The sequence below is a fragment of the Danio aesculapii genome, chromosome 1 (assembly GCF_903798145.1).
Source record: "Danio aesculapii chromosome 1, fDanAes4.1, whole genome shotgun sequence".
Lineage (NCBI taxonomy): Eukaryota > Metazoa > Chordata > Actinopteri > Cypriniformes > Danionidae > Danio > Danio aesculapii.
The window spans coordinates 47,020,520-47,043,479 of record NC_079435.1 but is presented as its reverse complement, the minus strand read 5'-3'; the positions used below and the strand labels follow the sequence as shown (position 1 = coordinate 47,043,479).

General features: G+C 34.3%; 1 protein-coding gene across 2 annotated transcripts in view; it reads left to right on the top strand.

Annotated features, from left to right (window-relative positions):
* Positions 1-22,960, top strand: part of ank2a (ankyrin 2a, neuronal) — a 121,483-nt gene that overhangs the window by 59,788 nt on the left and 38,735 nt on the right. The window contains exons 7-25 of one of the 2 annotated variants that reach the window (XM_056461455.1): positions 921-944; positions 3,857-3,955; positions 6,607-6,705; positions 7,528-7,626; positions 10,022-10,219; positions 10,299-10,397; positions 11,302-11,400; positions 13,063-13,161; positions 13,250-13,447; positions 15,052-15,150; positions 15,236-15,334; positions 15,548-15,745; positions 17,223-17,321; positions 17,447-17,545; positions 18,161-18,259; positions 18,340-18,438; positions 18,533-18,605; positions 18,688-18,741; positions 22,427-22,550. In XM_056461455.1, coding sequence (XP_056317430.1) covers positions 921-944; positions 3,857-3,955; positions 6,607-6,705; positions 7,528-7,626; positions 10,022-10,219; positions 10,299-10,397; positions 11,302-11,400; positions 13,063-13,161; positions 13,250-13,447; positions 15,052-15,150; positions 15,236-15,334; positions 15,548-15,745; positions 17,223-17,321; positions 17,447-17,545; positions 18,161-18,259; positions 18,340-18,438; positions 18,533-18,605; positions 18,688-18,741; positions 22,427-22,550 — 2,057 coding nt within the window. The remainder of the gene's footprint in view (positions 1-920; positions 945-3,856; positions 3,956-6,606; positions 6,706-7,527; positions 7,627-10,021; positions 10,220-10,298; positions 10,398-11,301; positions 11,401-13,062; positions 13,162-13,249; positions 13,448-15,051; positions 15,151-15,235; positions 15,335-15,547; positions 15,746-17,222; positions 17,322-17,446; positions 17,546-18,160; positions 18,260-18,339; positions 18,439-18,532; positions 18,606-18,687; positions 18,742-22,426; positions 22,551-22,960) is intronic. The other variant, XM_056461465.1, reaches the window with a different exon arrangement.

Below are 22,960 nucleotides of genomic sequence, written 5' to 3'. Positions count from 1 at the left end.
GTCTGCCTCCAAATCTAAAGAGTTATCGATCGGTTATAATATCAGCCTAAAAATCTATACGGGTGCCTCCCTAGTGAAAATTAAATACTATATACATAGAAATTTGAATACTATATAAAAATGATATACATGTATTAAATAATGTCAAAAACATTCACACATTAAAAATAGATTAAAATAATAATAAAAAAATGTGTGTGTAAAAATATTAAAGAGAGAAATAAAAACTATAGTAGTATCTCTATAGTATATAGTAGTATTAAAATAACACTGTTTCATCATGATGAAAACATTTTTAACTTAATCATGTATTGTTTCAACATTCAGCATAGTATTGGTGGTTTGAAATCATGTAAATACTTGTTATATCAATGTGGTAAACATGTACTGAACAAAGATGAAAAGGGGCTTTCAAGCATCAAAACAATTAAATTGTAATATAGTACATTCAAGTTAGGCCACTATGATTGATTGATTGATTGAAAAAATAATGGCAAAAATATTTTAAGCATTAAATCAATTAAAATGGAATATAGTACATTCAAATTTGGCCTTTTTATTGATTGATTGATTGATTGATTGATTGATTGATTGATTGATTGATTGATTGATTGATTGATTGATTGAATGAAAATATAATGGAAAACGTATATTTTTAGCTAAAAGAAAAGGTATATCAAATTGTTTAGGTATATTTAGAACAAAAATAATAAAATGATATTTTAAAAGACTCACAGGACCTCAAATAATTACAGGGCAGTCCCAAAAACAATTAATTGTAATTACAAATTATACAAAAATACTCACTTGCCTTTGAATCTTCACTTAATTATGTTAGTGTTTTTGAAAGTTAAACATATATTTAAAATGCCATATTTCTAAAGATGCTGCATTTCCTCCCTCATGTGCGACTCTTTCAGATGATGGTCAACAGGACTACAGAGGTATTAAGACTCTCAGCAGAATCCTGCATTCAGCTGTTGTAAAGCCTAATGTGCTACTTAACACTGACAATTTCTTTTACAGTGCATGGATTCCTTATCAGTGTCATAGTGCATGCCACATTGTTGTTTTTGTTTTATTAGCAGCACCGTGTTTCCTCAAAAAAAGAAATAAAAATGGGGGTTTCTTGCTTATCAACACAGATCTCAGTGAATGTCCTGAGCAGGAATCAAGGTTTCTTTAAAGGAACTTTATTTTGGAAATACATGAAGGCTCAAATGACCTAGAGTGGCTCAAATGACCTAGAGTTCAACAGTTACGTTTTACCATATATTAATCCATTCAGCTGATCTCCGGGTCTGACTGGAGCACTTTTAGCTTAGCTTAGCATAATTCATTGAATCAGATTAGACCATTAGCATCTCATTCAAAAATAGTTTTTATTTTTCCTATTTAAAGCTCAACTCTTCTGTAGTTACATTGTGAAGAAAACTGACTCATTCTGGAGTAATAATCAAGGAACTTTGCTGTCGGACCATGGAAATAAATATATATTTTTAGATATTTACAAGTATGTAACTTTGTTCGCAAACACTTCAGGTTTTCCCGATGTCCCACCACTTTCTTAGGTTGACATAATTTTATGTCTTAAAGCAAGCAGTAAAGACTAAATCTCTAAGTTAATCAATATTTTTGCCAATTTACAGTCTCCTCCATTTGACAGTCTCCGCACCTGCTAGTCTGCGAACCTTAATATTGAAATAGACCAGGATACATGGTAAGCAGCTTTGGACAGGGTTCATTCCTCATCTATATGCACATGTCACTGCCTCATTCAATGTAAAGTGGTTCACCGAGTACACATGGTCAAAATATGCTCGCACAGATCGACCAAACTATTGATCCGCAGTGTGATAGGTGTCATTCGGGTTTAGGCACTTTAACCCATATATTCTCGACATGTACTCCTCATTTTGGGGTACAGTATTTCTCTCTCTTTCAGCCATTACTTCTATAGATAATTATAAATTACACCCTTACTTTTTAAACTTTGTGGCCTGTATTGTAATGTAATGTATTACATTGCTTGCTAGACGTGTAATTTTATTAAACTGGAAAAGCCCCTGGCCACCCTCGCATGTAAGACGGCTGAAAGATGTTCTATATTTTGTGGAACTAAGATTAGATACTCCCTTCAAAGATATAACAGAGCGTTTGTTAAAACCTGTAAGCCCCTTTTTTTTCTTATGTTAAAACTTTCCAGCTGGCCGACGGCAAAAGCCTAGTGGTAAGTGCGCTGACATATAGCACAGGGGCTTACGGCGACCCGAGTTCAATTCCCAGCTCGAGGTCCTTTGCTGATCCTTCCCCCCTGTCTGCTCCCCATGAATTCCTGTCTCAACTCCACTGTCCTATATAATAAAGGAGAAAAAAAAACCTTTTAAAAAAAACACTCCAGTTGGATCTAGACTGATCACCATTGCTAGCTCTTGACAATAACAACACATCAAGCTTTTATTAAGCTTTGTAAGCTTTTATTACTTGAATTGTAACATTAAATTTTGTTGCATAAATGTAGATATCTGGGCGACGTAGTTCGAGCCTTGGCTGGGTTGGTTGGCGTTTGTGTGTGGAGTATGCATGTTCTCCCTGCGTTTGCATGGGTTTCCTCCGGGTGCTCCGGTTTCCCCCACATATTTCAAAGACATGTGTTACAGGTAAATTGGGTAGGCTAAATTGTCCGTAGTGCGTGAGTGTGTATGGATGTTTCCCAGAGATGGGTTGTGGCTGGAAGGGCATCCGCTGTGTTAAACATGTGCTGGATAAGTTGGCGGTTTATTCCGCTGTGGCGACCCCGGATTATGAAAGGGACCGGATTATGAAAGCCGAAAAGAAAATGAATGAATGAATGAATGAATGAAGGAATTTAGTTGTGTAATTGGGTTTTATTTCATTTATTTATTTTATTTTTAAGGGTTGTTTGTTATATTTGTAAAATGTAAAATATAAAAATGTAAAAAAATAAAAAAATAAAAAATCAATTTGAGCAAGATGCTAATGGTCTAATCCGATTCAATGATTTATGCTAAGCTAAGCTAAGCTAAAAGTGCTCCCATCAAACCTGGATATGGGTTGAATGGTTTCAAAAATTGAAAAGCTGAATGGTTTTCTTTAGGTTACTTGTAAAAATGAGCCTATTTCCAAAAAAAAAACTGGAGTGTTCCCTTAAGTAGTCTGAACACTTCTTAGATTTACAAACAGACTAAACAGACGTACTGTAATTGTGCATGCAAACTCATTCTTTGTAGAAGTCTCTCGGTCACATTTTGCTGCACCTTTTTGTTAACTGTGTTTTCTAAATCGCACCATGTCTGTCAGAATGGAAAGGTAAGAAAAAAAGGCTCCATCAGACAAACTCAGTAAGACAGACAATGCCAATTTCCTATCTATGCATTCATCTTTAGCAACATGTAGTAGTGAGTAGTTGATGAATCACATTTGTTTGTTCAGATATTTTTATTCATCATCCTTTTTTCCTGTCATTGTCACTGAGAAACTTCTCATCTCTTTTGCAAAGGTTCATACGACACTGGAATGTGCTCATATATTATTATCACACAAATATAATCTTTCAGTTTCTCCCTTCATTAACGTTTATTTCTCCCCCATTCATTAACTATAGCGCATGCTGATCTATTGGTAGCCGATGAGAATCCAGACATTTCTTTAACTTTTCCATTCCTTTGTTTCTTTCCTTTTTTTTGCACAAATGTGATGGTTCATTGGAATGCTGCATGGTAGATCATTAAGGATTAATGTTTCAAATAAGCTGGAAGATCTTTATATTTACTCTGTTTCTCCGTCTCTTGTTCTGTCCCTTGTTTTATCCTAAAACTACTCCATGGTGTATCAGAGTGGCTTCACTCCTCTACATATTGCTGCTCATTATGGGAATGTAAATGTGGCCACGCTGCTGCTCAACAGAGGGGCTGCTGTAGACTTCACAGCCAGGGTATGAGCTTATACTGTTATAGTCTTGCAAAAACATTGGGTCTCATTCACTATGTATAAACATAAATTTGTGTGCGAAATCTGTGTTCAAATTAAAAATTGGATTTACAAAATGTTCACAAAAACCTCAGTCTTATGTTGCATGGGCATATATATGGCTATAGCATGTATGGGTGAAATATTGATTTGTGTTTTATGCCAAAAATCAATAGGATATTAGGTAAAGATCGTTTTCTGTGATTATATATTGTGCATTTCCTGCTGTAAATATATGAAAGCTCGGCTTTTCATTAGTATTGTGCATTGTTAATTTGGATTTTGTTAATATTTAGATTTTTTTTAATCTTTCAGATTGATTCTATCTCTACTTTTAATCTCTAGAACTTCTAATAGTTCTATCTCTGCCAAAAATATAGCCAAACCATGCATCCATGGAAAATGTGTTTATTCAGCTTTCAGATTACAGTGCATCTGGAAAGTATTGACAACGCTTCACTTTTTCCACATTTCTTTATTTTAAATTCCTCTTTGCAGTACCTCTCAAGCTCTGTGAGGTTGGATGGGAAGCAACGGTGTACAGCCATTTTCAGATCTCTCCAGAGATGTTCAATAAGATTTAGATCTGGGCTCTGGCTAGGCCACTCAAGGACATTCATCGAGTTGTTGTGAAGCCACTCCAATGATATTTTGGCGGTGTGCTTTGGGTCATTGTCCTGCTGCAAGATGAACCGTTGGCCGAGTCAAGAGCACTCTGAAGCAGGTTTTCATTCAGGATGTCTCTTTACATTGCTGCATTAATCTTTCCCTCGATCCTGACTAGTCTTCCAGTTCCTGCTGCTGAAAAACATCCCCACAGCATGATGATGCCACCTTCATGCTTCACTGTAGGGATGGCATTAGCCTGGTGATGAGCGGTGCCTGGTTTTCTCCAAATGTAACGCCTGGCATTCACTCCAAAGTGTTCAATTTTAGTCTCATCAGACCAGATAATTTTGTTTCTTATGGTCTGAGAGTCTTTCAGATGCCTTTTGGAAAATTCCAGGCGGGGAGTGGCTCTATCATACAGGCCTGATTGGTGGATTGCTGCACAGATGGTTGTCCTTCTGTAAGGTTCTCCTCTCTCCACAGAAGAATACTGGAGCTCAGACAGAGTTACCATCAAGTTATTGAACACCTCCCTGACTAAGGCCCTTCTTCCCCGATCACTCGGCTTAGATGACCGGCCAGCTCTAGGAAGAGTCCTGGTGGTTCCAAACATCTTCCAATTATGGATGATGGAGGCCACTGTGCTCACATGAACTTTCAGAGCAGCAGAAATTTTTCTGTAACCTTCCCTAGCCTTGTGCCTCGAGACAATCCTGTCTCGGAGGTCTACAGACAAATCCTTTGTCTTCATGCTTGGTTTGTGTTTTGACATGCACTGTCAACCCTGGGACCTTATATAGACAGGTGTACGCCTTTTCAAATCATGTCCAATCAACTGAATTTACCACAGGTGAACTCCAATTAAGCTGCTGAAACATCTCAAGAATGCAGTGGAAAAAGAATGTACCTGAGCTCAGTTTAGAGCTTCACGGCAAAGGCTGTGAATACTTATGTACATGTGATTTTTCAGGTGTTTTTCACATTGTCATTATGGGATATTGTGTGTAGAATTTTGAGGAAATAAATGAATTTAATCCATTTTGAAATAAGGCTGTAACACAAAAAATGTGGAAAAAGTGAAGCGCTATGAATACTTTTCGGATGCACTGTATGCAAAAATCTCAATTTAAAAAATTTGACCCTTACGACAATTTATTTTACATTTACGAAAAATTTTAATAACTGAACTAGCATGCACAAATGAACACATGCTGTCAGTGTATTTATATTTATATAAAGAGAGAAATAATATGTTTTCTATAATTTTACAATTTACATTGCTAGTGGTTTCTTTAAATAACAATGCAGATAAGCACAAACTATGCACAGCTGTAATCTGGGTTTGTACAAAAAATGTTAATTTAATTTAATGTTTTGAGTATGGCACTTTCACAGTAAGTACTGTGTATAATAACATGCACTGTAAATAAAAGATTATAAAAAGCCATCATTTACAACTTTCTAATGCATATGCATACACGTGGTGTGACTTAGGCACAAAGTTTTTGAACAAGTGCTTAAATGTAAGTTGTTGTTTTTTTTTCATGCATTGTTAATTTTTGATATTTTAGGCTATTTGAATGGTTTTCATTTGCACTTTTACATGTTTAGCTTTTTTAAGTAAACTATTTGCTTCAGTAGATCCATCATAGACACACAAAAAAAGCAATTTTCTTAAAATATAATTATATTTTTAGAAAAAAATTGTTTAAACATTTTAAGAATTGTACTGAGGCAGAAATCTCAACCTCATAGCACTTACACGCAACAATGAACAATTATTATCATTATTATTATTGTTAATGTGAAATTAACTTGTTTTAAACCTTATTTTCCAAATAATATGGAACAAATCTTAGAGTTATCAATCAACTGCATATACATTTTTTATGGATTGAGGAAAAAGTAAGCCTTTAATCAGATACTGTCTTCATTTGGGTTTTTTCAGTCACAGTATTTTCACCCATGAATGTATAATCTTTCCTAAAAGATGTATTGTTTATTCAGAATGGAATTACACCTCTCCACGTGGCCTCCAAACGAGGAAACACCAACATGATTGCTCTGCTGCTCGACAGGGGATCTCAGATTGATGCCAAGACCAGGGTGAGTTTTACAGCAGTGCCACAGCATACTCAAAAATTCAATAAAATTCTGAACTATGGCGCTCTCTAGTGCCTGTTTCCTTAACGACAGCTCAGATGTAGAATTCTTTATTAAACACAAATATAAAAGGTAATTATGATAGCTTTAAATATGCACGAAATATGCAAGCGGTTTGGCGATTTGCTGTGTTTTATGTACATTTGCTTGAGTAGTTTTTATTATATACTTCTGCATGTACAGTTCAAGTCAGAATTATTAGCCCCCTGTATATTTTCCCCCAATTTCTGTTTAACGAAAATAAGATTTTTTTTCAACACATTTCTAAACATAATAGTTTTAATAACTAGTTTCTCATAACTAATTTATTTTATCTTTGACATGATGACAGAACATAATATTGCTGGAGATATAGATACTACATATTTTTCAAGATACTACTATCTTAAAGATATTAGAAAGGGCAATTTAAAGGCTTTACTAGGTTAATTAGCTAAGTTAGGGTAATTAGGAAAATGGGTTGTTCTGTTGACGTTCGAAAAAAAATATTGCTGAAAGGAGCTAATAATTTTGACCTTAAAATGTTTGTTTTTAAATGTTTAAACTACTTTTATTCTAGCCAAAATAAAACAAATAAGACTTTCTCCAGAAGAAAAAAATATTATAGGAAATACTGTGAAAATTTCCTAGCTTTGTTAAACATAATTTGGAAAATAGTTACAAAACAAAAACAAAAAATATATAATTTTATTAATAATAATAATTTTGACTTTAACTGTACATGTATGTTTGTTTGTTTATATATGCTGTTTGTCTGTTGTACAGGATGGACTGACACCTCTGCACTGTGCTGCCAGAAGTGGACATGATAGCGCTGTGGAAATACTGCTTGAAAAAGGAGCTCCAATTCTGGCACGAACCAAGGTTAACAGAAGCATGTTTGGATGGCTAAAACATGTATTGTGCTACAGTATATTAAAATGCAGCATTACAGCCCTAATATGTAAAACAAAGGAAACATAGTTGACCATAATTAAACCAAAGACTATTTTTTTAAGGCTATCATACCGTGAAAATATTATGAAATCATATTTTATGTTTTATATATTTATAAAATGCTAAATATAATGACAAAGCCACCATTACTTTAGATTTAAGGGACACATGATCCTTGTGCTGGATGCCTTTATTTAATACCCTAATTAAATAAAGAAATCAGAATCCTCTCTTGGCTATATTTCATAGTTTTGTTTAAGACCATCTTTGTAATGTTGTTCAAGCAATAAATTAGATTCATACCTTACCACAAGGTATCTTGACGGGTTGTGCAAATGAAGCCAATGTCCACTCCAGTGAAGAAAATTAATAAAATACAATTTTATTAATAAAATAAATACAGTGAAAAAGAAAAAAACAAATACAATAGCAAAACAAAATCCTTTACTTTATTCTCTGTTGAGAATAAGAGGCCTAAGACATTCAGTTTACAAAAGTCAGTGCGGCTGGTTTGTATGCTGAAGCCTTTTAAACAGTATTCAAGCCTTGAATATAGGTGTGCCTTTAATGCTTTAAGCTATCAATATTTGATATACTTGAAGATATCAAAAGTTTCATATACTTGTGTACAACACAAATAATACAAATAAGAAATCCCTTTGAGTAAACACACAGCAAAGTAACAATCAGTGTTTGATATACTTGAGAATATCTCATAATACAGAGAAGAAATCCCTTTTTGTTCTCTAGAGCTTAGTAATTACCCCCTAGGTTGATACATTTGAACAAAAAAACCATAGCAAAGCGTTTCTTCGATTACATCAGCATTTGGGCAGTTTTCCAGGGGTCTTGTCCTCCAAAGCCATAGCTTCTAGTTGGCAAAGAATATCTTCCTCTGAAGATAACGCTCCCAGGCGTTCGGTTGTGATAGTTGGTTAGCAATGTCATCTGGACCATTTCTTTTTTTATTGTCAGCAGAAAACTAACCCACTTTAGTACGTCGTCCTTGACCTTTTCGAATTCTGTTGAAAGCATTTGTTATGCGTCTTCACATTATAACAGTTATAACAGTTTTTGCAAGCATATGGCTATCCGAATATCTTAGCCTGATCTCACGAGAAAACGTATTTGTATATGTATATTTGTAAACGTATATGTATTTTACATTTTGTCAGTTTCAGAGTTCAGACGCATGGCACCAAACCCCACCCCTAAACCCAACTGTCATTGGGGGATGAGCAAATCGTACTAAATTGTACGAATTCATACAAATTAGCCACTAAATCAAACAGTTACGAATTGCAGTGAGATTGTGCTGAATATCAAAGTAATGTTTTTGTGTCGTATACAATTAATGTCATTAAACCATCCAGACACTACACCCTTCACATAAATGTATTTTTATTAGTAGTAATAGTATTAAATGGGACCTTGTTATGTGAAGTGATGCTGAGAACAGAGGTGCAGATCCAAATGCAGAGTCTTGATTGAACAGAGAATGGTCAGGCAAGCAACAGTCAACACAGGAGCAAACAGATATAAAAGGGCAATCCAGAGTCGTAGTCAAAATAACAGGAAGATGGTCAAACAGGCAGGCAGCATACAACGTAAACAAATAAAAGAAAGTGAGGGTCAAAAAAACAGCAAGGCGTGGAAAACGCATCGTAATGTTCACTCACAGTTCAACAAGACTCAGCAACAGTGTATGTGTGTGTGTGTTTGTGCTGTTTTTTAAAGTCCATGTAATCAGTTTGTAATGATCCTCTGGCTGTGACAATGTAATCAGTCAGGATTAGGAACCGGTGTGTGTGGTGCATGACTGAATCTTGTAGTTCATAAATGGCGGATTTGATCTACAGCCGCTAGATCGCTGATAATCATAACAGACCTATTATGCCCCTTTTTACAAGATGTAAAACGAGTCTCTGATGTCCCTAGAGTGTGTATGTGAAGTTTTAGTTTAAAATAACCTACAAATATTTTTTCTAACTCTTTGAAACTGTTTAAACCCCTTATAAAAGTGATTTTTGATTAACAGGTGCCCTTTAATAGTATTATCAATGCTAAAACTTGCTAATTAATTATTTGTAATTGTTTGTTTGTTTGTAATTATTTTTTTAGTTTAATAATTTTTGGGTTAGGGCCAAAACAAATGTTTGTACTATAACTGTTGATCATTTTAAGGCATTCGTGCTACAAACAAGAATATGGGAATCATACAGAACCATGGTATTATTTTACCTGATCGAATCACTGTAATATTATTTGTAATCAGATGCTGATCTATATGTATTTTTCCCTCTCTGTTTTCCAACACACACAGAACGGTCTGTCCCCGCTGCACATGTCCGCTCAGGGTGATCACGTCGAGTGTGTGAAACACCTGCTGCAACACAAGGCGCCGGTGGATGATGTCACACTTGACTACCTGACCGCCCTTCATGTGGCCGCACACTGTGGTCACTACAGAGTCACCAAATTACTGCTGGACAAGAAAGCCAATCCTAATGCCAGAGCGCTGGTAATTCAGTGAAAGATGGTAATATTGTATATTCATTAGTGTTAATCAATGTTACAAATGTATGTATTGTGTCTGTCAGAACGGCTTCACTCCTCTACACATTGCCTGCAAGAAGAACAGAGTGAAAGTCATGGAGCTGCTGGTTAAATACGGCGCCTCAATCCAGGCCATCACTGAGGTGGGAGTCTGAGTCTAAATTTACACACTTAATGTAATCTGTAAGATAATGAGGACAATAATATTTGATTTGTCATGTGATTTCCTAATTAATTTTTAGATTTGATAAATCTTAGAGGAGAATAATATGGATCTGTTATGTTTTTTTTTGTTGTTGTTTTTTACATTTTCATAACATTGATTTTCAATCATGTAAAAAAATCTCCAAAGCTGCTAAGTGTATTGAAAAGCAACTTCTCTGTATTGCTAATCACTGTTTCTGAACTTCTTCAAATACATCGATTGTATTCCCTGGGTTATCTTCCAGGAACATACATTTCATAGTGTTCCTCATTTAAAACTTATAGGGATAGTTCACCCGCCAAAAGTGCATTTATTCTCTATTCACACACTCTCAAGTGGTTCAATGGGTGAACATTATTACGCATTTGAATCTTCAATGCTAGACCCAGTTATATCGAGCACAGAAGTATCTCTAACAACTTTAAAATATAATACTCATTCATACCTGCTGATAGCTCACCATAATTATATCAGCAGTTTATACTGACAGCAAGCCAGCAGTAAAGGGACCACCCTCCTCTGGAAAGGGGGCGGTGAGCTGCAACCGATTTACCCTTAGAGAGCCAGGAATGGGCATTTACAACATAGTATAATAAAGGATCTATGTGGTATTTTATGCTGAAATGTAATAGACAACTTCTGATGACACCTAATTTGATTACATCTCCTAAAAGAAGTATATTAGAGGCCTTTAATTATTCATCTGTCTAAAATTTAAGAACATGCACCTTTAATTTAATGTAAATTAAAGTATCTAACTGATAATATTTTTGGGAAGTGATTTGTCTGCTGCTGTTTGCTTATTGTGTTTGTCTCTTTATTTCTCTTCTCTTTTTCTCTAGTCTGGTCTGACCCCAATCCATGTTTCAGCATTTATGGGACATCTCAATATCGTTCTCCTGCTGCTACAGAATGGAGCCTCTCCTGACGTCTGTAATATTGTAAGTGCACCATCTTCATGATGGGTCGTACACTTGTTCAAAACATACTTGACTTTCTTTCTTCTGTTAATTTTGTCTTCTGGAGAAAGTCTTTTTGTTTTATTTCGGCTATAATAAAAGCAGTTTTTAATTTTTTAAAAGCCATTTTAAGGTCAAAATTATTAGCCCCTTTAAGCAAAATATTTTTCGATAGTCTACAGAACAGACTGTCGTTATACAGTAACTTGCCTACTTACCCTAACCTGCCTAGTTAACCTAATTAACCTAGTTAAGCCTTTAAATGTTGCTTTAAGCCGTATAAAATAGTCTTGAAAAATATCTAGTCAAATATTATTTACTGTCATCATGGCAAAGATAAAATAAATCAGTTATTAGAAATGAGTTATTAAAACTATTATGCTTAGAAATGTGCTGAAAAAAATCTCTCCGTTAAACAGAAATTGGGGGAAAAAATAAACAGGGTGGCTATTAATTCAGGGGGTTTAATGATTCTGACTTCAACTGTATTACCTACTATGGAAGGCCAACATTCTTCAAAATAACTTCTTTTGTGTTCAACAGAAAAAAAAAAAGTTGTGAAGGATTTAAAACAACATGAGGCAGAATAAATCATAAGGTCATTTTTGGGTGAACTTTAGTGTGAATTTTAAGGTAAACATTTGGATGAACTAAATTTACTGTAGGGGTGTGCGATTATTTATACATATACATTATTTATGCATTATTTATATATACACACACACACATATATATATATATATATATATATATATATATATATATATATATATATATATATATATATATATATATATATATATATATATATATATATATATATATATATATATATATATGTGGTTATTCATACCACAAGTGTATTTTTTTTTAAATGTGTAATGTTATCTTGTTTCTTGAAATTATTATTATTATTTTGTTTTAATGACATTTTTGAAACATTTGACATTTTTGGAAAAATGTGACATTGCGATATGTTGTTTTTCAGCTAAAGGCAGTATATTGCAATATATATACAAGTTCACCAAATGATTTGAAAAGCACAAATTGTAAATAAATAATTAATTTTGATTGACTGGGATGATTCTACAGGGGAGTGAATCACGCATAAAATGTAATAAACAACTTCTAAGCATAGATAAATGCATTAGAATATTATAAATAGCAAAATTACAAGTGAAATAAACAGTGTTTTGTGGTTTTCTGGGTAGTCAAATAGTATTCAGGTAGTAACAAAATCTACAAAATGGTACCAAAATTTGTGCCTAAATGAACTCTCACAGGGCTCAAAAATGTTTAAATGATAAATGATACTCATTATGGGTCTGTAGTAACCTCCATCTCCACAAATCTCATGCGTTCTAAACTGTGGCCATACTGAACTAAAGTCCCAACTCAACATTGCAGATATTTTGAATGCTCACATTGTGATAGCCCTAACATAAACTATCAAAGTGTGATTTTGCAAAGTGGGTGAAATACATAGTATAAGTTTGCACATCAATAAAGCAACAATGACAAAACTAATATCCACAATACATATCGTCCGCCCTCATCTTATCAGAATTTTCTAACCTACATAAATTACGCCAACATAACATTGGATTTCTTGTAATGCGGCTTGTGGTTGTGTGTGTGTTTCAGCGTGGTGAGACAGCATTGCACATGGCTGCACGAGCAGGACAGATGGAGGTGGTACGATGTTTGCTAAGAAACGGCGCTTTGGTGGATGCCATGGCCAGAGTGAGTCCATAAAATCCACTGAAAATACATTTCGATGGCTTACAAGGAGAGTTGTAAATATACTCTACTCACTGGTTTCTCTCTCCAGGAGGATCAGACACCTCTTCACATTGCTTCTCGTCTGGGTCAGACAGAGATTGTGCAGTTGTTATTGCAGCACATGGCTCACCCTGACGCTTCCACCACTAATGGATACACACCTCTGCACATCTCGGCTCGTGAAGGGCAGGTGGAGACGGCTGCGGTGCTGCTAGAGGCTGGAGCATCTCACTCGCTTGCCACGAAGGTAATTTCATTTACCATATTATTTTGTATACACATGACATGGCCATTAAAAGCTTGGGGTCAGCAAGAACTGTTTTTTAGGTTTATGAAATCAGCCAGTGCTCAGCAATGCTGCACTTATTTGATCTGAAACAAAAACAAACAAACAAAAATATAAAAAAAAAAAAATATATATATATATGTAATGACATATTTTACATACATACCTTATTGCATACATATTTTACATATTTAATACATTTTTGGCTCTATTGTTTTCTTTTATTTGTCATTCAATTCAATTTGAAAGACGATACTTTTTTATCAATATTTTTTCTTATTATTATTATCATCAGTGTTTTTTAGGATTGTTTAATAAATATAAAGTTCATGAAAACATTTTTCCATGTTTGTAGCAATGTAAAACTTCACTTTCATAAATATAAATATTTGTCATAAATTAAACTGTCTTTAATCAGGTAAATCTATCATTGAAGAATAAAAGTATCAAGTTCTTTTAAAAGGAAAAACTCCAAACCTTTTAACATTAACAAACGTTTTCCGAAATATGATCATTTTACAACTCTTGTAGAGTTAAACCTGTGAGTTTTACCCTTTTTGAATCCATTTAGCCAATCTCCAGGTCTGGCGGAAGCACCTTTAGCTTAGCTTAGCATAAATCATTGAATTGGATTAGACCATTAGCATGTTGCTCAAACTCAAAAAAGAGTTTTGATTATTTTCCATACCATAAGTGCAGCAAATGCAATGATATTATGAAGTGCTTTTACCTAGTATCCTGGCTGGGGACTATTTTGAGACTTATTTTTGGTCTCAAAATGTTGTTTTTTAATGGTCCTTGAAAATTTTAAGAAGCATTTTTATTATTCTTAATGTTTAGTTTTTTTGATGGCTTGATAAATATAAAGTTTAGAGGAACATTTTTTCATGTTTGTAGCAATGTAAAACTTTACTGTCTTTTTAAATCAGGTAAATGCGTCATTGCAGATTAAAAGCATCAATTTTGTTTAAAAAAGAAAAACTCCAAACCTTTTAACAGTAAAAAAAAAAAATTCTGAATTATGAACATTTTACAGCTCTCCTAGAGTTAAACAGTTGAGTTTTACCATTTTTTAATCTATTTAGCCAATCTCCTGGTCTGGCGGGAGTACTTTTAGCTAAGCTTAGCATAAATCATTGAATCGGATTAGACCGTTAGCATGTCGCTCAAACTCAAAAAAGAGTTTCACTTTCACTTTCCATGGCTGCAGCAGGTGCAATGATATTAAGAAGTGCTGTTACCTAGTATCCTGGCTGGGGACTATTTTGAGACAAAAATATATATATTTTTAGTCTATAAATGTTTTTTTTTTTTGCCCTTAAAAAATTTAAGAAGCATTTTTGTTATTATTAATGTTTTTTTTTTTGATTGCTTGATAAATATGAAGTTCAACTGAACATTTTTCCATGTTTGTAGCAACTTAAATATTTACATTTTTAATCAGCTAAATGCATCATTGCAGGATAAAAGCATCAATTTCTTTTAAAAAGAAAAACACGAAACATTTTAACAGTAATAAACCTTCAGCTACATTTAACCACAAATAAATATCCTCCCCTTAACAGAAAGGTTTCACTCCTCTACATGTTGCTGCTAAGTATGGAAGCCTGGATGTGGCAAAACTCCTTCTACAGCGGAGAGCACTTCTTGATGATGCTGGAAAGGTGAAAATCAAAACTTGAATCATCTACTTAGTATCATTCCTTATGAAAATATGTATTCACTTTTCTTTTTGAATTTCTCAACCAGTATGGCCTCACGCCTCTTCATGTAGCTGCTCACTATGATAACCAGCAGGTGGCGCTGATGCTCTTGGATAAAGGTGCCTCACCTCATGCTACAGCTAAGGTACTGATTTTACTGCAAGATCACAAATATCAGGCTGTCTGTCTATACATTAATATAAAAAAAAAAGACTAAGTGTTCTACGGATGTCAGTTACCACAAATTCTGGCACATTGTCAACAGCATGACACTCAAAATGCAGACCATACTGTAAAAAAAGTCAAGTAGGATTGTAAAGAATCACTAATGATAATTTCATATTCTGTTTCTGTACAGAATGGCTACACACCTCTCCACATTGCAGCAAAGAAGAACCAGACTCAGATCGCCTCTGCGCTGCTTCAGTATGGTGCAGAGACCAATGCACTGACCAAGCAAGGAGTGAGTCCTTTACACCTGGCATCTCAGGAGGGACACACCGAGATGGCATCACTACTGCTGGAGAGAGGAGCACACGTCAACGCTGCAACTAAGGTACAAGCAGGTTCAGACAGTTATTGCTTTAGCATCCTCACAGGTCATTAAAGGAACTTTTTTTTGTAATATTATCATTTTACAACTTCCCTTGAGTTGAACAGTTAAGTGTTACCATTTTTTTTTATCCATTCAGCTGATCTCCGGGTCTGGTGAGAGCACTTTTAGCTTAGCTTAGCATAAATCATTGAATGGGATTAGACCATTAGCATGTCGCTCAAAAAAATTCAAAAAGAGTTTTGATCATTTTGTGTACCCTGGCCACAGCGGGCGCAATGATATTATCAAGTGCTGTTACTTGTTTATCTAGCTGATATCATTGCACCAGCTACTGTCACAGTATGGCAGCAAAGAGTATTGATTATTACACAAGAATGAGAGTACAGTTCCTAGCCATATCAGCCTGGAAAATAGCAACTTTTAACTTTTCATTGGTCTTATAGTACACAAAGTATCCACAGAAGAGTAAAGCTTTAAAAAGGGAAAATTGTGAAAAAGAAATAAAAACTCTTTGGAATTTTGAATGAGATGCTAATGGTCTAATCTATTTCAATGATTTATGCTAAGCTAAGCTAAAAGTGCTCCTGCCAGACCCAGAGATCAGCTGAATGGATTCTTTTTAGGATTTTTTGATAAATATACAGTTCAAAAGAACTTTTTTTCCATGTTTGTAGCAATGTAAACCTTTACTCCCATTTTTCATCAGGTAAATGCATCGTTGCAGGATAAGAGTATCAATTTCTTAAAAAAATAAAAAAGAAAAACTCCAAACATTTTAACAGTAATAAACGTTCAGCTACATTTAACCACAAATAAATATCCTCCCCTTAACAGAAAGGCTTTCATTCAGCCGATCTCCGGGTCTGGTGGGGGGACTTTTAGCTTAGCTTAGCATAAATCATTGAATGGGATTAGACCATTAGCATGTTGCTCAAAAAACAAAAAAGAGTTTTGATAATTTTCCGTACCCTGGCCACAGCAGGCGCAATGATATTATGAAGTTCTGTTACTTATTTATCTATCTGGGGACAATTTTCAGGTGCTGCGTAATATCACTGCCAATTAAGCAAAGTGTATTTGTTATTACGCAAGAAGGAGAGTACAGTTCCTAGCAACATCGACTTGGAAAATTGCAACATTGGTCTTATACACAATGTATCTACAGAAGAGTAAAGGTTTAAATAGAAAAATCATTCAGAAATTCAGGAAAGAAATGAAAACTCTTTGCAATTTGAGTTGGATGCTAATCCAAGCTAAGCTAAAAGTGCTCCCGCCAAACCCAGATATCAGCTGAATTGATTAAAAAATGGTAAAACTCAACTGTTGCAGAAAAAAAAGTATATCTGCATGAAAGCTTCTCAGAAAGAGGGAGGGCCCTGATTTTCATCTGTCAGGAATTTATTGGAACGTCGTGAAAGCCTTCTATGGAGGCAACATTGTAACACACATATAAATCTTTTGTTGTCTTTTTCTTCAGAGTGGTCTTACACCTCTTCATCTCACTGCTCAAGAGGACAGAGTGCAAGCGGCTGAAATACTGGCCAAACACGACGCAAACATTGACCAGCAGACCAAAGTAAGCTTGTCCTGGAGTTTCATATTAATGTGCTCATGCTGTACTATTGTTATTATTATTATTATTTTAATGAATTGCATAATTTAGTGTCCATTTCTCATGTTACATTTGGTTGTTTCTTCTAGTTGGGCTACACTCCTCTTATCGTGGCTTGCCACTATGGAAATGTCAAAATGGTTAATTTCCTTTTGCAAAATGGCGCTAATGTTAATGGAAAAACAAAGGTAATAATGTTTTCTTCCTCTTTTTCATGTGACTTGATAACACAATTAATGAATAAATATTTATTAAACTGTATTGTTACTAAAAGACAATGCATTTTCAGTTTGTGAGAGAAATTTGAGCTATGATTAATATTTAAGATTTATATATATTTTTGGGGTCTATAATGACCCCCTCCTTTTCTTAACATTAATTTCCAAATAGTAGTCATCACACCAGCCGATAAACCATTCTACAGCCGCTCTATCTTTGTCATGAATACAGTACATAATATTTTACTAGATATATTTTCAAGATAATGATATTCATTTAAAGGCTTATCTAAGTTAATTATGTAGGTTAAAGTTAGGGTAAGTGGGCAAGTCATTAACGATGGTTTGTTCTGTAGACAATTGGAAAAAAATGTTTAAAGGGGCTAATAATATTGACCTTAAAATGGTTTAAAAAAAATTCAAAACTGCTTTTATACTAGCCGAAATAAAACAAATAGGACTTTCTCCAGAAGAAAAAATATTATAGGAAATACTGTGAAAAATTCCTTGCTCGTATTGCTATCTCTGAGATGTTTACTGTATTGATGAAGCTTTTTTCTTTGTTTATTTTTTTTGTACAACCAGAATGGTTACACACCACTTCATCAAGCTGCTCAACAGGGAAACACACACATTGTCAATGTTCTCCTGCAGCACGGAGCTAAGCCAAATGCTGTTACCATGGTATGGGCAACACTTACACTCACAGAAATCATCTTAATTCTGCATGTGACTCCTTTAACCTCACATTCTTTCTCCCTCAGAACGGAAACACTGCACTCTCTATTGCGAAGCGCCTGGGGTACATCTCAGTGGTGGACACTCTGAAAGTTGTTACTGAGGAAATAATCACAACCACAACTGTATGCATCCGTGCATTTATGTAATGTGTTTCTGATATATGCACAGACCACACAGTGAATACGCTGAATGCCTTGTTAATTTGAACTATTGCAGACGGTGACAGAGAAACACAAACTGAACGTTCCAGAGACAATGACGGAAGTTCTGGATGTTTCTGATGAGGAGGGTAAGATAATGTGTTTTATTCTGTTTTATTAAACAAAATCAGGATTTCATATATCTGTGTAAAAGCTGCTGTGCCTCTGTAGCTCAACATCAAACCGAGGAGGAGCTTTTTACTGATGTCTATATGGAGATGGAAGGTATACAGGGTATAGATATAGAGGGAACTGAACTGACCTCTTTACTAACACTACACTTATTACATTTGCCCCCCAAAAAATCTGTTCAGTTCGTTCTGTATCTATTCAGAAGTGTGCTTTGCAGTTTGTGTGCTAACTGGAACGGGCATGATTATTGTATGTAAAAACTAAACTGTGGAAAACTAACTTTGGTCTCAGTTATTTGTCTAAATCTGATAATAATTATTTTTATACAATATATCTTAAAACTGAGAACAATTGATATTTGTGGATTACAGGCAGGATGCGAATTACAGGGGGGTTTGGGGGACATCAAAACAAGTTGTATGGGGTGGGTAAGCCATTTGAATCTGAGAAAAAGTACACTCTGATCAGTATTTTAAATAATAATGTTAATAATTAAAATAATACATATCAATTCGACCACCCCTATAACAATTCATTCCATTGTGAATGCATAATCGTGCCAATCAGTTTATGCGAGGAAAAAAGTCATTCAACAGTCTGAAACCGGCAGATTTAGAGCACCGATATACACGGCAAGAGTTCACAAGACTGATTTCTCGTAAAATAGGTGTTTGCTTCTACATATACTCTAAAAGTAAAGTAAAATTAGATGCATAGTTTGTATAGTTTGACCTGAAGTAATCTGAAATAGCTAATCATGGTCACACTGTACACTAAATAGCCTATCCCACAAAACACTGAAAACTCAAACACATTTTATTAATAAATTAGATTAGTAATTTAAATAAATACCTAAATTTGATTCACTGAAGCATGTATTACACAAACTAACATGATCGTCGATGTATAATTTGCATCACAGGGCATTTAGTTGGCTTGTTCTAGTAATCATAACTATCCCTATTGCACATTCTAGAATTACAGGTAGATCTCCTAGATAAACCTATTATTTTTTCAAAAACAAAAAAATGACATTAAATCAAGTTACGTTAAAAAAAATTATTGTTTGTGTATTTAAGGGCATTTTGTCTTGAAAATATTAACTTAAACTCTCTATTTTTGGCTCCCTCTGCCTACTGAATCACACATTCAGCTTTAATTATTATGAAGTTATACTATTCAATTATACTCATTAACTCTACTTTTGCATGAAACCGCTGTTTCCGGTATTACTTGTAAGTTTAGTAATACTTTTTTATTTTTTTGTCCATCACTATGTTCTGGTCAACTCTGTTACAATGTTTATAAAACCGCCTAACAATCTGTAAAGCACTGATTTAAAAAGCATGTGACTTGCTCAATGTATTGTCACTTCCTGGCCGAAAACTCTGAATGGCATTGAAGCATGCCATTATTCTTCTCTCATTGATTTGTACAGACCAATAGTAGATTAAGTACTTGAATTTGCTCGAAATACTTGATTGAATTTCTCATTAACTTTTTAAAAACAATAATACTTATATAACACTTATATAAAATTCTGTTTCAGTTATTCCATGTGGTGTCTGGTTTGAGATTATCATCTAAAGCACAGTATTGTGGAAAAGCAAAAGTCAAAATAGTCAAAAACAATAATTAGTTACAGAATGAAATGCTCTACGGTATATAATATTTAAGCATTTTGTAGGATTTTACATTATTAATGTAGTCAGTTTACTGTAAAATTATGTATTTGATGTATATCATTGCAGTTTAAGAGAAAAGAATAGAAAACGCTTAAAATAATTTAAGCTTTTAAAGATTTAATGAACCTCAAACTATTGTTATAAGTACTATTAATATTAGTAATTCATCCTATAATCAGTGCTGGGAAGATTGCTTAAAAATTGTAAAGCAAATGACATGTAATCAGTTAATACTCAGCACTGCTTACACTACACGTGTACCATAAAAGATGGCATAATACATAGGCTAATATTAAAATATAAATTAAGATAACTGTATATTTCTTTAATTAATTTTATTTGTCTATACTGTCTCCATACTGTCTCTTTTTGATAATCTTTGTCCCTAACCTGAATGCTTATAATGTTATTTGAATGTTATTCGGTCTGAATGCAGAAAATACTACCTACTGTAGTAAATAGTGCACTTAATTAATAAAGGGTGAGTTCACTCCAAAAATAATATTCCTTTTTTCTTTTTTTGGACCACAAAAAGCAAAGTAAAATGTGTTGTTGTTGTTGTTGTTTTTTTTTCTGGGTAAGTCAGAGTGGACTGCTGTGCTAACTGAGTAACATATGCAGTCAATGATGATCAAATGTGTAGTCAGGATTTTTGTTAACATTTAGAGTAAACTAATATAAATAAATTTTGGTTTGTTTTCCATTAAAAACAATCATACTGTATACATCCAGAGCATTTGGAACATGGCATGTATCGCATATTGGACAACTCTCTGACACTTTTATGTCTGAAGCTTAAAGGACCTTTTTTTTTGGAAATAGGGGCATTTTACAGTTGAGTTTTATAATTTTTTTTTTATCCTTTTAGTCTGTCTCTGTGTCTGGTAGGAGCACTTTTAGCTTAGCATAGCTTAAATCATTGATTGGATTAGACCATTAGCATCTTGGTTTATTTAATTTTTTCTAAGAGTTTTGATCATTTTCCTATTTAAGGTCATATTATGCACCCAGCGCAATAAGGCACAAGATGTGTTTGGCCCGATGTGTTCTCGTGTTGCTATTTTCAGACTAATTGTCCCGCTTTGCGTCACATTGTTTAAATAGTAAATCCATTTGCGCCGCAGTGTGGACTCATGGGTGTGCCAGTCTAGGATGGCAAATATCTTTACAAATAAAAATAAATGAAAGGATTAAAATATTACAAATATGTATTTTTTTACATAAATATAAAAACTACTGCCTCCATCTCGGGGGGCTTTTTTTAACACCGTTGCCTTATCCACAAAAGTGAAGGATCGAGTAAAGAGTAAAAGAGAAAGTAAAGATCTAGTGAAGCATTCAGTTTTTCCACTTAAAAAGTCTGATATGTAAATAGCAAATGCGCCATTGCATGACGCAACTGAATCTTAAAGGGAATGGGAAATGAGTCTCTGATTGGTTTAATGCACATTATTTTCAAAACACACTCATTAAGAGAATAAGCACAACCCTGTTAGACTATGTGCCAAGGCGAAAACCTTATTTTTCCGTCCTTAAAATAGCAAAAGTGGATTCGGACAGGCCCTTAATGCTGTTGCGCCATGCACTTTAGACTTTGCACCTAGATCGTTAAATAGAGCCCCTTTAGTTACTAAGACCAACAGATATAGAATGTTGCTGTTTTCTAGGCTGATATGGCAAGGAACTATACTCTCATAAACAGGAAAATGATAAAACTATTTCTAATCCGATTCAATGATTTATGCTAAGCTAAGCTAAAAGTTCTCCCACCAGATCCAGAGATCATCTGAATAGATTAAAAAATGGTAAAACTTAACTGCTTAACTCTAGATAGCTTGTAAAATGAGCCTATTTTCTGAAAAAGTGGAGTGTTCCTTTAATGCTGGCTGCTATTCACTTCCATTACATGAACAAGCATGATCATTTATTTAATACTTCCATTGTATAGTCCGAAAAAGAATGAAGGGTAAACAAAATTAGATCAACACTTTAGTAAGTAAATGATGAACTAATAAATTTTTTTGAGTGAACTAACCCTTTAGGTCAGCCATTTAAACATGCAATACTCAATGAGGCGATGTGTTTATGAGCAGGTGAAGACACAATGACAGGTGATGGAGGAGAATATCTGAGAGCAGAGGACCTGAGAGAGCTTGGGGACGATTCTCTACCTGGACATTACCTGGATGGCATGAGCTACACTCACAATCTAGACCGGTAAATTAAAGCACAGTGTATTTTAGTTTAAAACAATGAAGTTAATGCTTTACCAACAGATTATTACAGTTTTGTAAAGCAATTTTGCTTTTCAAATTATCCTGGGTATCTTTTTTGGGCATTTGGCTTTTAAAGGTCATGTGCAGTGCTTTGAAATGTGCATTTCTGTTTTAATGTGTGACATAATATGTACTGAAACATAAAAACAGGGTGGAACATAGTAGCCCCTAACCAGCCAATAGCATTCTGACAGTGAGCGTGATTGAGCTCAAGCGCATAACGCAATAATGTCTTAAAGGGATGGGGCATGTCAGATACTAGAGAGCATTCGATTGATCAGAATATTTAATGAGAAACAGAAGTATAATGTGATATAAAATAAAGTTGATCCATTAAGCGGAAGTTACAAA